Here is a 14,781-nt window from a genome sequence, read left to right as displayed (position 1 = left end):
CCAAAAATCAGTGTGCAATATGATGAGGAAGTTCATTCATGAACTTCCTCATCATATTGCACACTGATTTTTGGAGGAGTCTGTGGAGGCAAGTAGCCTTTTAGCTGCTTTAAGCTGCTTGAGGGGGGAAGTCTGCCTTTACCACATGTACACCCCATTCCCTCGCTTCCCAGATAACCTCAAATTTTCTCTAGAGTGTCCTGCACTATGTATACCACTGGTCACCCTCATATATTAAACTCAAATAGAGCATGTAACCCCTGACCTGAAAACTGTTTCTTTAACAAATCTGTTAAGTAGTACGCATGCCAAACCTAATATAACTTCAAAGCCTCCCTGACACCACAAAACTCCCAGAGAAAGGTGTAGCAATACAGAGCGAAAAGATTTTGGCTCTTTAGTGTCCTAGAATAACTCTACTAGAAAATACCTTAATTTCCTCTGCCTTTCAAAATTACAAGAAAAGTTAAATAAAATTAACCCAGAACATGAAAAAAAATAAAATCATACTTAAAAAAAATAAAATAAAATCATACAGTTCATCACAACAATGTAGCAGAACATATCTTGGTGAGTGATTTTCCCTTCAGTAACTACAAATCATCATTCTTCTGTATTATATTATCATGCAATGTATTTGCAAGAAGCCTCTAGAGCTCCTGCTTCACAGCACATGAAAGCTCAACTTCTTTAAGGTAAGTATGGAAAAAGTCTTTAGTACTTGCCTAAACGCCAATGGAAATTTATTTTACAGTGATAAAAAATGGGAAATTTTTACATTTTCCCTACTACAGAAATAATTTCCAAGTTAAGATTTCTTATCATAAATAAAATGAGTAAAATAAATTACATCTTAGATGTTTATATTAAATATAAATGGTTTATATTTCATAGCACAAAGAGTAAACGTTCAGCATTTCTTTATAAAATTTAAGATACATAGGTCTTGTACATATGGCTTTATCAACAACTTACACAGTTTGTTCTCAGTCCTATCCATCATCCCAAATAGCACCTCTACATAAAAGATGCATACAAATTATTTCAATGAAGTGCAGTATACTCCATTAGAGAGAACATCTTTTAATTAACAGTTCTAATACCAGTTACAGTGTACAGTACTTTTAGCAATCTACTGTGTTGTAATTACACAAAATAGTAGGAAGAGACCAAATCATACAGCCCTCACCACAGTACAGACCCCAGTACAGGTTTACCTCAAGAATGGCTGGAAGATTTGGCTTATAATATGTAACTCAACATGTTTATTAAAAAGTGGGCAACATATTCCAACAAGAAGTCAGACTTATCATTGCACAAAACTGCAGTCAAATTTAAGTACCATTTTGAAATTAACATTAGCAAGTTAGATGCCTGTTGAAACAAACTGATCTGCAAGCAAGGTATTTTCGTATCACTGTTTTCACACCTCTGACAGACATCATTTCCTTTGGTGGAAAGTCTAAGATTACAAAAAAATAAACTTCATTATCGGACAGTTTCGAATTGTAGGACATTCGCTGATAGGACATTCATATTTAGAACACTGACAGTCCAAGTTCTCCATTTTAATAGAACACTATGAAAACTCCCCCACCAGACTGAGCTATCATTCAGTCTCATGTATATGCATTATGACAACAATCCCAACATCAAATCACTTAAGGTAATGATGAAGTTCAGCTATAAGATCATACTCAAAGTTTTCAAACCAGCCAGGAAGTTACAAAAGACAGGAGCTCGAGATACACACTGTTTCATGGACAAGACACAGACTTGAAGTTTCCTCTAGCTTCTGGGCTCTTTAACAACCCCCAACTACAACATAAACATACACTCCTGAAAAAGAAAATGAGGAGAATTCTTCCTAGAACACAGAAATTCAGAGTAAGTCAAAACATTTACTGATATTTACTTTGGTAACAGCTCTTTGTAGATAAATCAAGCAGCAAAAGAGCAGTATGAAAAAGAATCTTGTTATGATAGCTGAGTACTTGAACAAAGTTAATACATAAAAAGCATTTACAGAAAAACATCTGAAAGGATCACAATGATGACAGTTGAAGCTGACTTGGATTAGAATGCATAAGTATTAGAAAATGACCACAAGCTGTAAACACAGTTCATCAAACCGAAGAAAGTGTTATGAGGCTAATACAGAATTAAGTTAGGACTGATCTCATTTTAAAATCTTAGAAATACTTTTTCAAACTCATTCTTGCAGAAGGAGGAATATATGAAATAAGGACACAGTCAATTAGAACTTAAGACAGCTGAGCAGCATATCAACAAATCTACAAACAGAACATGAAAGTAATGAAGTAAAAATTATAAGCTCATCCAAGAACTTTGGAAACACACCAATATTCAGGGAAATATGTAGACAACAGGGGAATGAAGATAAATCTAAAAACTAGGAGAAATACCATATAGTTTGCTTACCAAGACTGCAATTCAGCAGGACTGCAAAATTACCTAATGCAATTTGGGAATGACTCCAAGCTAGAACATACTGTTTTCTCAAGAGAACTTTGGCACAACTACAATAAGAATATTATGGTTTCTTCTGTGAACTAAATTAACTGAAAGACAAATTGGCAGATCTATAGAAGAGAGTGACTGAGAGAAATGACTAATTAAACTTCAAAGTTAATAAACATGCCCTCTTAACTACACAGATGGAGTATCTAAAACTGTTTCATTACCATTTAGGAAGAAAACTCCTTTTTAATTTTATGTATCAAATGATATTTCATAATCCATAGCAACTGGATTAGAAGAGAAAAACAGCTTCCTAAAAATGAAGTATAATTCCCCACTTATGTATTTGCACTGGCAGATGCCTCAGACATAAATCCATATACACTCTAAGAGGACCCCTTGATTAAGATGGGAGAAGAAAATGTACTTTAAACACAGGTATGAAGCACAGTGCTGACATGAGAGATGCATCCAAAATAGGAATATTCTTTGACTGAAAACATAGTATAGAGCATTGTTCTGCAGCATATTATGTAGTAAAAAGTGCAGTGCATTATGTTAAGCATTCCTAGTGTGGTGACAGCCCCTGAGCTCCACAGAAGAGCAGTTGCCAGAAGTAAATTGTGGCTCTTAACTGCAGAAAGCTATTGAGTGTGCATCAATTCCTGTAACCCACTGCATTCTGCTATTTTAAGCTTCTGAAAGAAGAAACATTTTGTATCTTGCAGATTTAATTTTTTTTCCATGGTATATCTTCATATTCCTAGGCTATGCTGATCTGGGGAAATGCAGACTGATATATTTGAAAATAAAATGCTTTGTTCCTTTCCAGAAAAAAAAAAACAAACAACAAAAAAACCCCAAGTCTCAACATTCAATAAGAGAAAGTATTATATGGTATCAATTTAAAGTTCAGGTAAGTTATATCCAAATTGCACTAATATTTCTATTAAAAAGTAATTCAAATAAGTGAATGTGTGTGTTGCAGATGAGATTTCAACAATACACAAAACTACACAGCTACGCTATTTTCAGTTAGTTACTTCAAACAGACAGAGGGGAAAAAAAATCAAAACTGTATGCTGTAACTGCTCATGTGAAATACACAAAAAAATGAAAGCTACAATGACTAAAGCATATTCAGTATGAAAACGAGACTTCTTTAATCAAACTCAGATTGATCCTATGCACTTCTTCAGAATTCTGTTCCAAGTCAACATTTGCAACAAGTTTAAAAAAACAAAGACAGACAATAAGTGACAAAGGACAGCCTAACAAGGAATGAGTCCCTTTAGAATTTCCACAGTATCTACCTATATGAACAATTTAAAATGGAGGTGTTTTAAATATAAGAAATACCTTAGCTGACTTCTAGCCATTATAGATCAACCCTCCTTATCTGTTAAAAAATTAACCTATAATCTTTAAAGCTTTATTCTCAGTAGCATTTATTCTACCCATGCCCAGTACGTTACATGTTGTGTACTTTATGTACACTGTGTCCCACGTTGTGCACTTTACACATTCTTAAATGCTGCTATATGTTTTCAGTGAGTATTAAAAACAAACCATGTCTCAAGTACAGCTAAACTGGTCACATCTATGTGGTTCACTTAAATTTAGTTTTTAATTACCTGTACAAATAGTTTAAAATTCTGCAATCAAAGAAAAAAAAAATCAGACATTTTAAAATGGTATGTTTAGGGTTACATTCTGTCATTGTTACCTAGTCCCCTCATTTATATAGTTCCCACCAGTGGGTGATGAATACTAAAAAGATTATCATTTCTTGTACATTTGTATTATTTAATCCTCATCCTAAGTATAAATTTGCAACACAGTAGTAACACTGCAGGTATAGAAATAATGCTTCCTATCAGGCATATGAAAAGATTAACACTCTACCACAGTTGATGCTGGTGTATTTATATAGAAGGCTTCTCACAGATCAGTTCAGTCTATGGGAGGTAGATGTTTGTCTATGAACTGTTTTACATCCATCATCTCCTGTTCAAAGATAAAAGTATGAAAGTATGTATTAGTTGAAGTTCAGTACTACTATATATTCAGCTACACTTAAATCTTGTTTCAACATTTCAGTTATAATGAGAAGTTGGGCTATAAATATTGAGTAGTTAGTTACTTGATGAAATCATACCACTTTGCACACAAGTCAAGGCTGATAAGTCTCTTCAGAAGAGGCTAAAATACAAGAGAGAGCAAAGGCTACTTTTTCTCTCTCTGACACTGAGCAGGCAAGTTATATATTAAACATCAGGTGATCTGAATAGAACCAGGCTGACCACGGATAGGATCTGAATGCAGCTAAAGCCCTAGCTTTGTGTATATTTTAAACTTTTTTCAGTTAGCAACAGTGTGAAAAGGCAGCAGCTCCTCCTCCTAACCATTCAGCTTCATCTTCATGATGTTTCCTTCCTTAAAAAAATGCAGTGCAGCAAACTAGACCAGGAAACTAAGCCATGTTAATTTTTCTTTTTTAGTTAAGTCATTGTTGTAATAAAGAGCTCATTTAAATATGTGTGTAACAACTCAGCCATATTACTGTCTAAATACAATATTACTGTGTAAATGTCCCAAAGAAGTTGTCCAAAGGTACAGTTCCCTCAAGATACAACAATCCAAATTAAACAAGTTACGGATTCAGACAAACGCAGATCTGCTCCTCGCCTCCTCTTCTGTTTCTTACTCCTATCACTTAGTTCGTGTGAGTTCTGATGCTTCAACTCACTACAGCTGCAATAACTAAAGCCAGCAGCTTTTGCCATTTTAACACGTTCAAAATGGTTCAAGGAAGTTTCTGATCAGCTCTAGAGCCAGTGCAAGGAGGAAGAGAGGGCCACAAGGTCACGAGCAGAGGGAACCAGTCCACTCCTTTCTGGCAGCAGCAAGTTATTACATCAGCTCAGCTGCCTGCTGAGCCAGAATCATAAATATAAGGTTCTGAGGCTGCCTCTTCCATAATGTCAGTCCTCCCTCTCTATTCTTCTATGTTTCCATCCATAGAACTATCAGGGTTCTTCTCTCCAGAATACCATGCTGGATTTATGCTATGAGAATGTCTTCCAATTCAGGTCGGGTTTTTGAGGTTTTCCTTTGTTTGGTTTCTGGGGGGTTTTTTCAGTTTGTTTTTTTTTTTAGTTAGTAAGCAAACAATAAAAATTTAGGGGGAAAAAAAGTATTTTATAGACCAAGTAGCCTAGTCCCTAAAATACAACCTTATGAGGAAGTTCTCAGTAGTCATATAAACTTTTGCTTTGTATGCTTTTTTTTAGCCCAGCATTCGGTTACTCACCAAAACAAGTCAGCAGCATGAAGCACTTGTTATTGGGAAAAAAAAAAAATGAAGACAAACACAAAACCAACCAACCAAAAACCAACTCAGCCATCCTCTCCCCCCCGCTAAAACCAGTATTTGTTTTGAGGGAAAAGAATTAACCATACCCAGCTAAAACATTGTATATTAAGAAAAGTACCTCAAGAGATGAGCTATGCATCATGCCAGAGTAAGTCTTGAAGGTTACATTGGCTGGATTTATCATACTCTTTAGCTTCTCAACAGTGAGGGAACCGAACATTACAGGAACCAGTGGGTCACAGTCCCCGTGGCACTGAAGAACAGGAATGTCCTTGTTGACACCACTGATAGGGCCCTGCTAGGGAATTAGACAAGAGAAGAGAAGAAAGAGACACTAAGTGGAGATAAGGCTTCTAACACCTTTGAAATAAAATAACCCCATGGCAATAACCCCACGCCCTGTGGCATGACAAGTTGAATTCTGAGAGGCGGAAAAATACAACGTATAGTCTGCAAGTTCCTTATGAAGTAAGCTCTGTATCTGACAGCACATTCAGCTCAAAGACCTGCAAATAACATTTTGTCAAAAAACTTCAGAACAGAAGAAGATGACTTCTGGCCAAGTAAAAACCCTGAAACTTCATTCAACTGCAGATGGAACAAATGGCAGACAGGAAATTAATCTTCACAGAAAATTCGTTATATCCTTTAAACTTTCTAGGAATGTCATTTTAAACATAGATAGCTACTCAGCGTTTATTCATTCTTCCTAATGAGCAAAATCTGAAACTCCAGGGCACTACTTTAAAAACTTTGAAGTTATCAAACAACTGTCAATATCTGGTAATAACGATGGCCCCTAACTCCTGCAGGAGGTACAATTTTGAGATATACTCGCTCCCCAAAGGCACAAATTATCTTAGGAAAGAAATATAAATACCTGAGGAAAAGAGGCCCGTAGAGGAAGCCAACAGCTGAGGGCTACAACACCTGCTAATTTTTGATGTGTTGTAAGAGCTGTATACAACGATAAAGCACCTCCCTAAGATAAAGAGACATAAGTATTAGAATAGTCACAGTAATCTCCCTCTTAATGCTTGTTTCAAGATCTCCGATTTCTCTTTTAAAGGGCATTTTCTATTTCAATCTATCCTTCTTTAGAACCAACACTAAAAACAGTGTTTATGTACTTGTGTTTTGCTTTTTCTCCTCCCCTCCAAGACCATGTTATGAATTCAGAAGTAAACCAGCAAATTTACTGTAACTAACAGCTGTGAAAAAAAAAATAAAACACTATTACTCACAACAATATTATCGCTACTTTAATATTTCAATTTATTTGCATGCAGACTGGGGAGTTGATGTATGGACCAATTAATCTACTCAGCTACCTACCACAAGTATGAAGGGAAGATTTGCCAAATAAATCCAGACCACCAAATATCTACCAAATTAAATTTAAACTAAAAATACAGCAAGATTTTTAAGTAAAACTATATATGTTATCTGCATAAAGATTTTAAATAGGCTATTAATTTTAGTACGTTTTTACACATGCATATTCATTCTCCAGTAAATAGTAATCATTTGCACAAAACTAAAAAACTTTATTTGTTAAAGCAAAGGAAAATTGACATCTTAGAACTTTAGAGGCATCTAACATCAGGTCTTTTCAATTCAATTGTCTAGATTTTCCACTTTAAGAAAGCTAGGTAACTTCTCTAGAAAAAAAATCCACACAGTTCTTTCCAACCATATCTTACCTGAGAAAAGCCTCCTAGAATAATTCGATTAGAAGGAATTCCATTTTTTACTTCTTGATCTATCAGTGCTTTAACTGCAACATAAATAAAGGCCAGTAGTTAAAAGTCACTCCATTCTCAAGAAAGATACCTTCCTCCTGGCATCAACAGAAAGCTGGTGAAAGGAAAATCTAGTCTGCTATATGTTAAAAAGTATCAAAATATCTAGAGCACAGTAAGAAATTTTAGTGCCACAAAGAGGAAAAGCACACAACTAAGTCTTCCAAATGCCCCACTGCTGGGAAGACGGTGTCCTCTTCTAAGTAAAAGCAACGCAAGTGGATGCTCATACAGCTCCAAGCCGTCATGCTACCCAAAAGCTCTTAAAAAAAAAATACATTGGTTCCCATGTACATTTCATATTTGAGAGTATGAAGTGTTTATATTGGTGATTACTCTGCTTATTAATAAAGTTAAAAAAACCCAACCAAACAATGCATTTAGCCAAACGTTGGTCAGTGATAATACAGTATATACATACTGTTTTCCCTAAAAACGTCACCTTTGGAGAACCTGTTTCGGACAGATAATTCATTTTTAAGAATACACAGAAGTACTTTTAAGACACAAAAAAATAGTCCTAAGCATACCATTCTCCGCCGCCTGCTTGATCCCAGCTTCATCCTCCTGTGAATCTGGGGAAAGTCCAGTGATATCAAACCTTACAAAAACATCAACAAGAGCATTATTCATTAGAGCATCCATTCCACTTCCTTAATACACAAATAATAAAAATTGGATGTTTTCCAGATAAAAATTTTAGCTGACATATTGTTTATTACCATAGATTACAAGAAACATATTTACATTGGTAAATGTGGCTTAAGAGGCTAGACCTAGTCAAGAAAACTTTTCTGAGTTCTGATATCTTCTGTAATTTACTGCAAATTAAGCAGCTTAGTTTAGCTCCAAAAATATTTGCAGAAATTTCAATTTATCAGTTCTATGTACAAATTAAAATATAGTTTGAAGAAATACAGGAAAAACAAACACAAGTTACTTGAGAAAAAAAAAACAAAATCAAAACTCAACAAAACTGAAGACTGGTTTAGGACCATTGAAATCTACCACACTCTTTTTGTTCTCTATTCAGAATGGATGTTATAAAGAACAGTTTCTACATATCATACTGACCCATCAAATATTACTCACTAGTAGCAACAATATTTCTACTACTAATGACTATGAATTCACACATGATGCACACTGTACCTGTAAAATAAAATGGGGTTTCTATTTTAAGACACACAGGTTAGTCCTGAGGAATAACCATTACCACAGATACACAAGCATAATTAGTGTACTCATGAGAGCTCTTTTATAAGAACAGAACTAAAGCAAAAAGCTTTTTATACTTGCATGTGATTAAAACCAGACATTCAGGTTGTTCATGACTTTAAATTAAGAATAATGAGCTCAAACCTCTGGATATAGTTTGATTAGAATCATCTGCAATTGTACAAATACTCACCATGATGGCATAGACATGTTCATGTTCAAAGAAACTGGCATGACTGGCCTAGAAATGAGAATGAACACCACTGACATAAGATAGATACTGAAATTCAACAATGCACATGCAGTTACGTCATGAAATTACATGACATAACTGTCATGTAATTATGTCTTACTTTTAAACTGTAATTATCATTAGCTGCTTTGCAGCATCTCTTGAAGGAAACTCTCTTGAAACCTGCCAGCCCAAACATATTTAATATTCAAGGCTGAATTACCACTCTCTATGGAGAGCAAGCAAAACATTAATGGGCTGGTTTAAATGTGTGTGTGTGCAACTGCATATATATCATATACATATTTTAATATATACATGCTTAGGCAGGGCCTGCCTTCACTGTAGGACTCCTTCCCACCCCTATGCTGCCGTATGTCATCTTTTCAGGCATATCAAGACAACTTCAATGGACCATGCCATGGATCAAACCTGGTTTTAATTTTAATCTATGGAAACTGAGGACCATAAGTTCTGCAGGGAAAGACTGAAAGAAGACAAAGGGCAAGCAAAGAAAACAGCAAATCTTGCTAAGCTCCTTTTGAACGGCTCAGGAAAGCGCAGCCATGTGGTAAAACAAATAAATCAATCACAGCCCAGTAATCAGCAAAAAATTGCTTACTTCTCTCTCTATCGTCCATGCTCCACATATCCCAATACAATCTGAACTTTATGTTAAAATAAATTAACATTACAAGTAATTAGTTTTTCTACCATTAAGTAAACACTAGATAGATCTTATTGCTTTATTTATTGACTCCTGACTCTGTTCAGAATTATTTCGCTTCTCAAATTGCACAAAGACAGGTCAAATTGCATTGTTTCCTGAAAGTATGAATATCCTGTGAATCTTTAAATTTCCCTGTACCATACAGCAAATTTCAATATACTATATACACACCCAAGCTTAAGCACATGTACCTCATACAAATTATATGTAACGGTAAGTAAAATACAAACAAAAATTATTCCTTGATAAAACTGTTTTTTAAAAAATGATTGTTGGGGTGGGGGGGAAGCAACAAACAAATCAATCCAATGAAAACAAAGTCAAAATAATCTAATTTTGTACATAAAACCTTCCAAATACATTTTCAGTCTGAACTAGTAAGAAAAACAAAACACAACTAAAAATGCAGTTTTGCCCTAAAGTAAATCACACAGCAGTTCCTAAAACCAAGAAAATACTTAATATCATCAGCATAATTTGAGAGTGCATTTTTATATAAAAAAACCCCGAAATGCAGAGACATCCAAATCCCATTTGACTTCATCATCTGTGCAAATGTCTTAATATGCAACTCTGCAGAATAAGGTAAAACAAGAAAAGTTACAAACTTACGCATGTGGGCAAATGTATTTCACGTGAGGGCTTTTGATACCTGCAAGCGCTTCTGACCATCCATGCCTGTTAACAAAAAGTATATTAAATTGCATTTATGTTTTGGCTTAGCTCTTATTTCTATACTGGTGCATCAGCACAGTCCAAGTATGAAATATGCAGAATTAGCTCACTATAAACACATTTCTAGAAAATTTTTACATCAACCACAGTATACTATGAACGCAGTACTAAACTTAGAAGGTTTGTTGAGCATCTGAATGCTTGTAGCATAGAAACAGCCAGGAAGACTTTATCTAATTTTACTACCACACTTGTGACAGAGCTGCAGAAACACCACTTTGGCTCTAGGCAAAGCCTGCTCTGTATCTGTATGGCTTAATTAACTTGTGTGGCACAACAGATGAACACAGGTATCCTGCTTCCAGGTAGCTCAGAGGCTGCTTTGCTGCTACTGCAGAGTTAAGGCAGTTTCTTTCACAGCCAACTCTGCTCTTTCTGAACCACATTTCTTCATGCGAGAGAGCAGCACAGTGACATCCAAACTAACTCCACGTGAAGCCAACCTAATCAATCAGGCGTGTTAACTTCAGCTCAGCTCAAATGCTCTTGGATTCAGGTAGTCCTAAACACCACTTCAGACTGCAGCAGTTTCTTAATCTCAAGCACATGCCAAGCTAACGAGCTTCCATCAATGCAGAACACTGGAAAGCATAATTTAAAGACTCACTCTAGGGCTCATCTAGACATGAACTGACCTTGACCCAAATCAGAACCCATGTAGAACCACTGCCTGGGTCTGCATTTGGCTTTCCAGAACACTCAATGGTACTTTTATTTCCTCATTTTCTCATCATTCAGTATTCCTAACTCAGCCACTAAATTAGATATCGGAAATTTGATTCTGAGCAGAAAACACCTTTAACAAATTCATCAGTGACATAGCTGAACTAATCAGACCTACAGCAGACAAGCATGTTCGGTTTAGTTTTAATATCATCCTGAAAAGTTAAAGGCATTTCCAACACACAGACAGCACAGACATTTGAAGTGCTGACCGTATGTCTCAGCCTGCTTCCTACCAATACTTTTATATACACTATTAACAAACTGCAGGTAATATGACTTGCATAACATTTACAGTATCACAGAAGACCAAATAAGAATCTAAAGGAGAAATACAACTGAGAAAAAATAGCTAAGAATTTGCAGGCATTTTTTAGCCAACTATGAAGAATAATTTGACAAATTTGGAAAGCAACAGTGTATACCCATTTATGCAAACTCTTTAGAACAATTCTCTATGTTGTACCTTTAGTTCAGATTTTTCACAAGTATGTACCAATCTTTAAGTGCCATTTATATAGGAGCTAAGAGAGAAAAAGAACACAACCTCTGTTAGACACTTCCCAGTGTAAGAAAACTACAGTTGGTAAAATGAAATGATCAGTTTAAAAATTCAGGTGAAGTGCAACAGGTCAGTTTAAACTGGGAGAGGTTATAAAATTGTTAATAAGTTCTCTTCAGACAACTTTTTTGGGTCACTACTGCAGCTTTTATTTAAAAAAACAGTAGCATGTTAAAGGCAGCTTATCTAATCTGATCTACAGTGGACTAGAGGAACAAACACAAACAATCACTGTACTTCCCCAAAAGTGTCACGTCTTGTTAATGCAGACATTTCAGCATACTCAGTGCATTTGCAAGTTTGAGACTGCATTAGCTTTGACACCACAATGGAAACACCACCTTGTCTAAGGAATACAACTTACAATAAAGAGCAAGTCTCTATTTTTTTTACCCCTTGCCAAAACCAACATCAACCCAATTTGCAAGCACTCAAATTCCAAAAGCTCAAAGGATTCTGCAATCATTTGCTGAACATTTGGTGCCAAGATGCAGGCAGTACTGCTCCCTCAGCTGCGTCCTACCAGCAAAAAGGAAGAGGGATAACGCAAACAAGGTGTTGTGTCAGCACAACAAATCAGAGCAGAAAATCTCCACTTGTAGAATACTGCCAAGTGCATTGGACTTGACTCTTTTTTAAACTTTCTAAATGTCCAGGTTATGCAAGTTTTAATTCTGACAGCTGACTTAGCTGACTTGCTTGTTCTTCAGAAAAAATTTACATCTTAAATATGGAAAGTTTCAACCTTGAGGCAACATTCAAGTTCCACGTAACAAAAACAGAGTTCTTGAAAAAAATACGCAATTTTGCCCATAAGAGAGCAAAACAGACAAAGCTTTCATGCTACTTATTTTCAGTATCTAAGTGTCAACTTCGTTAAAGTCTTGCACTAAAAAGGTTTAACACACTCCTAACTTGTTAATTCAATGGCTTTAATGAATGCATGCTTATTTCTGGGGACACACAAGCTTCAAATGGAAACATTACACCACAGCTAGAATGCCTCCCAGAAATTCCCTACTACTCTTTCCATTTCTACTCAAAGGTGGAAATAACAGGAACGAGGTAAACAGGGTATTGCACATTTTATTCAGGTGTTTTTTTCATAGTCTGAAATCCACATTTCATAGAGAGAAATCTGTAGATATTAGGTGACTACTTTGGAGTTTGCTTAGATAAATCAAATAGATGTGAATTTTTACCTAAGTACAACATACTGAAGAAGAAACAATGGACTAACAGCGCCTATTGGCAAACCAGCAATCCACAAGTCCAGAATAAAAAAGAACTTTAAATTTAGACAAGCACAGGAATAACCAGGAACCCACTCTCAGGAAAACGAAAGATCAGAACCCCGCAGACTTCTTTTTCTACCAAGTTTGACTCAAGAACAAAAGAGGGATCGTATTCAGGCCAAATTAAGTAAATGAGTGAAAAGAGAGAAGAAAAAGCTTTTGAGGACTTGCTGGGAAATTTTAAATAAATAGCTGTCACCATTATTGCAGGACACATGAAGTTTCATCTGTTGTTGGCTGCTGCATTCAATGAAGAGCAAAACAAGAAGCTTAAGTAACTTTTAACTGTTCACGTCTTTAAAACATGCAGATTATATTTGAAACTATAGTAACTACCGAGTAGGTAACAGATCAGAATACACACCCGGTATCTCCCAATCCATGAAGAAAAATGACCTGAGGGAAACAAAAGCAAAAATAACCAAACGTAGCGGTTTAAGATCACTAACCACCCAAACGCACCTCACCCTCGAGCCACAGACGCCCACACAAGGTCAGAGACAGTTCGGAGCTCGGCACCACTTTCTCAGAAGAAAAAACTCCGCTCCGCTCCCTTCCCCTCCCCGGCCCCGCGCCGCCATCTGCGGCCGCCCCTCCGGGGCACCGCTGACCTTCCAGGTGCCGAGCCCAGCCCGCGTCCGGCAGGGAAGTACCGGGAGAGCCCCGTCAGCTCGCCCGGGCCGCCATACCCCGCGGGCCCGGCCCGCCTCGCCCCCCGCCCGGGGCCGCGCAGAACAAAGCGGGGCGGGGGCGGCCCCTCCCGCCGCTCCCGCCCCCCGCCCGCACTCACGGCGGCCGTGGCCTTCCTGGCGGCCGGGACGATGGCGGGCAGCGGCGCCGACATGTTGTTGCCGCACATACACCGGGCTGCGAGGCGGCCGCGGGACACGGGCCAGCAGCGGGGAGGCGGCGCGGGAGGGCGGCGGAGGCGCGGTGGGAGGAGCGCGGGAGGGCGGTTCGGTGCTGGGTTATAACGCCCGGAGGGGTGGGGGGGAGGTGAGAGAGGGAAATTACGGTATTCTTATATAGGTAAAATGTGAAAGAGAAGTCGTGGGAAGGCAGGAAAAACGGTAAAAATGCAGCGAGCAGCATTGTTAGACGGGACTCATTTCTCCTCGTCGGATCAGATGCCTTCACCACCAAATTAAATCTCTTGTCTTACAGCCAGGGAGTCACTGATTCTTCCTCATCTTGAAATGTATTAGGCTATTCAGGCACTCTGATTGAAGTTACTGGATCGTTCCAGTCCATTCCAAGTACTTAGACCAACTCTGAATATGTATGGCAAACACATTTCTATAAAAACTAAATGCTTTGTTCTTTGTCTTCTGTTCCATATATCTTTTGTCATATATTTACTGCCAGAAAGTCAATCAACTCATTGTATTTGCCGGGTGATATCTGGCTGACATGGATGGTTTTTTGGCAGCTCCAACAGCAGCTGAATGCACACTGTTGTTCTTTCACATCCTTCCCAGTGGCGTGTTCCATACTAGATAGGGATGATTTTTCACAAAGCTTTTGCTCAACAACGTTACCATCACAGCTGCATAAAACATATTGGTGAAGCCTTTGTGCCAACTGTGTAACATTAAACATGCACCCTCTTTTGCTGTGATTGTTAGGC

The 14,781-nt window shown here is 37.3% G+C and overlaps 1 protein-coding gene across 3 annotated transcripts; it reads right to left on the bottom strand.

The window, feature by feature from the left end:
- Positions 1-1,063: 1,063 nt before the first annotated feature.
- Positions 1,064-14,077, bottom strand: LYPLA1 (lysophospholipase I). Of its 3 annotated transcripts, none has more exons than XM_017831769.1 (9): positions 13,945-14,077; positions 13,519-13,550; positions 10,452-10,517; positions 9,071-9,118; positions 8,190-8,260; positions 7,561-7,634; positions 6,738-6,839; positions 5,976-6,155; positions 1,064-4,488 (listed from the first exon to the last, which is right to left on the bottom strand). In XM_017831769.1, exons 1-9 carry the CDS (start codon positions 14,011-14,013, stop codon positions 4,435-4,437), a joined length of 696 nt encoding a protein of 231 aa, XP_017687258.1. In that variant the 5' UTR covers positions 14,014-14,077; the 3' UTR covers positions 1,064-4,434. The 3 variants fall into 3 exon arrangements, with proteins under 3 accessions (XP_017687258.1, XP_017687266.1, XP_017687275.1); XM_017831777.1 differs by having other exon boundaries at positions 5,976-6,152; positions 13,945-14,067; XM_017831786.1 differs by lacking the exon at positions 13,945-14,077 and adding an exon at positions 13,766-13,822.
- Positions 14,078-14,781: the final 704 nt, after the last annotated feature.

Source organism: Lepidothrix coronata, unplaced genomic scaffold (genome assembly GCF_001604755.1).
Source record: "Lepidothrix coronata isolate B3197 unplaced genomic scaffold, Lepidothrix_coronata-1.0 Scaffold6, whole genome shotgun sequence".
Lineage (NCBI taxonomy): Eukaryota > Metazoa > Chordata > Aves > Passeriformes > Pipridae > Lepidothrix > Lepidothrix coronata.
Note: the sequence above shows the minus strand (reverse complement) of the source record. Positions and strands in the feature narration are given on the sequence as shown.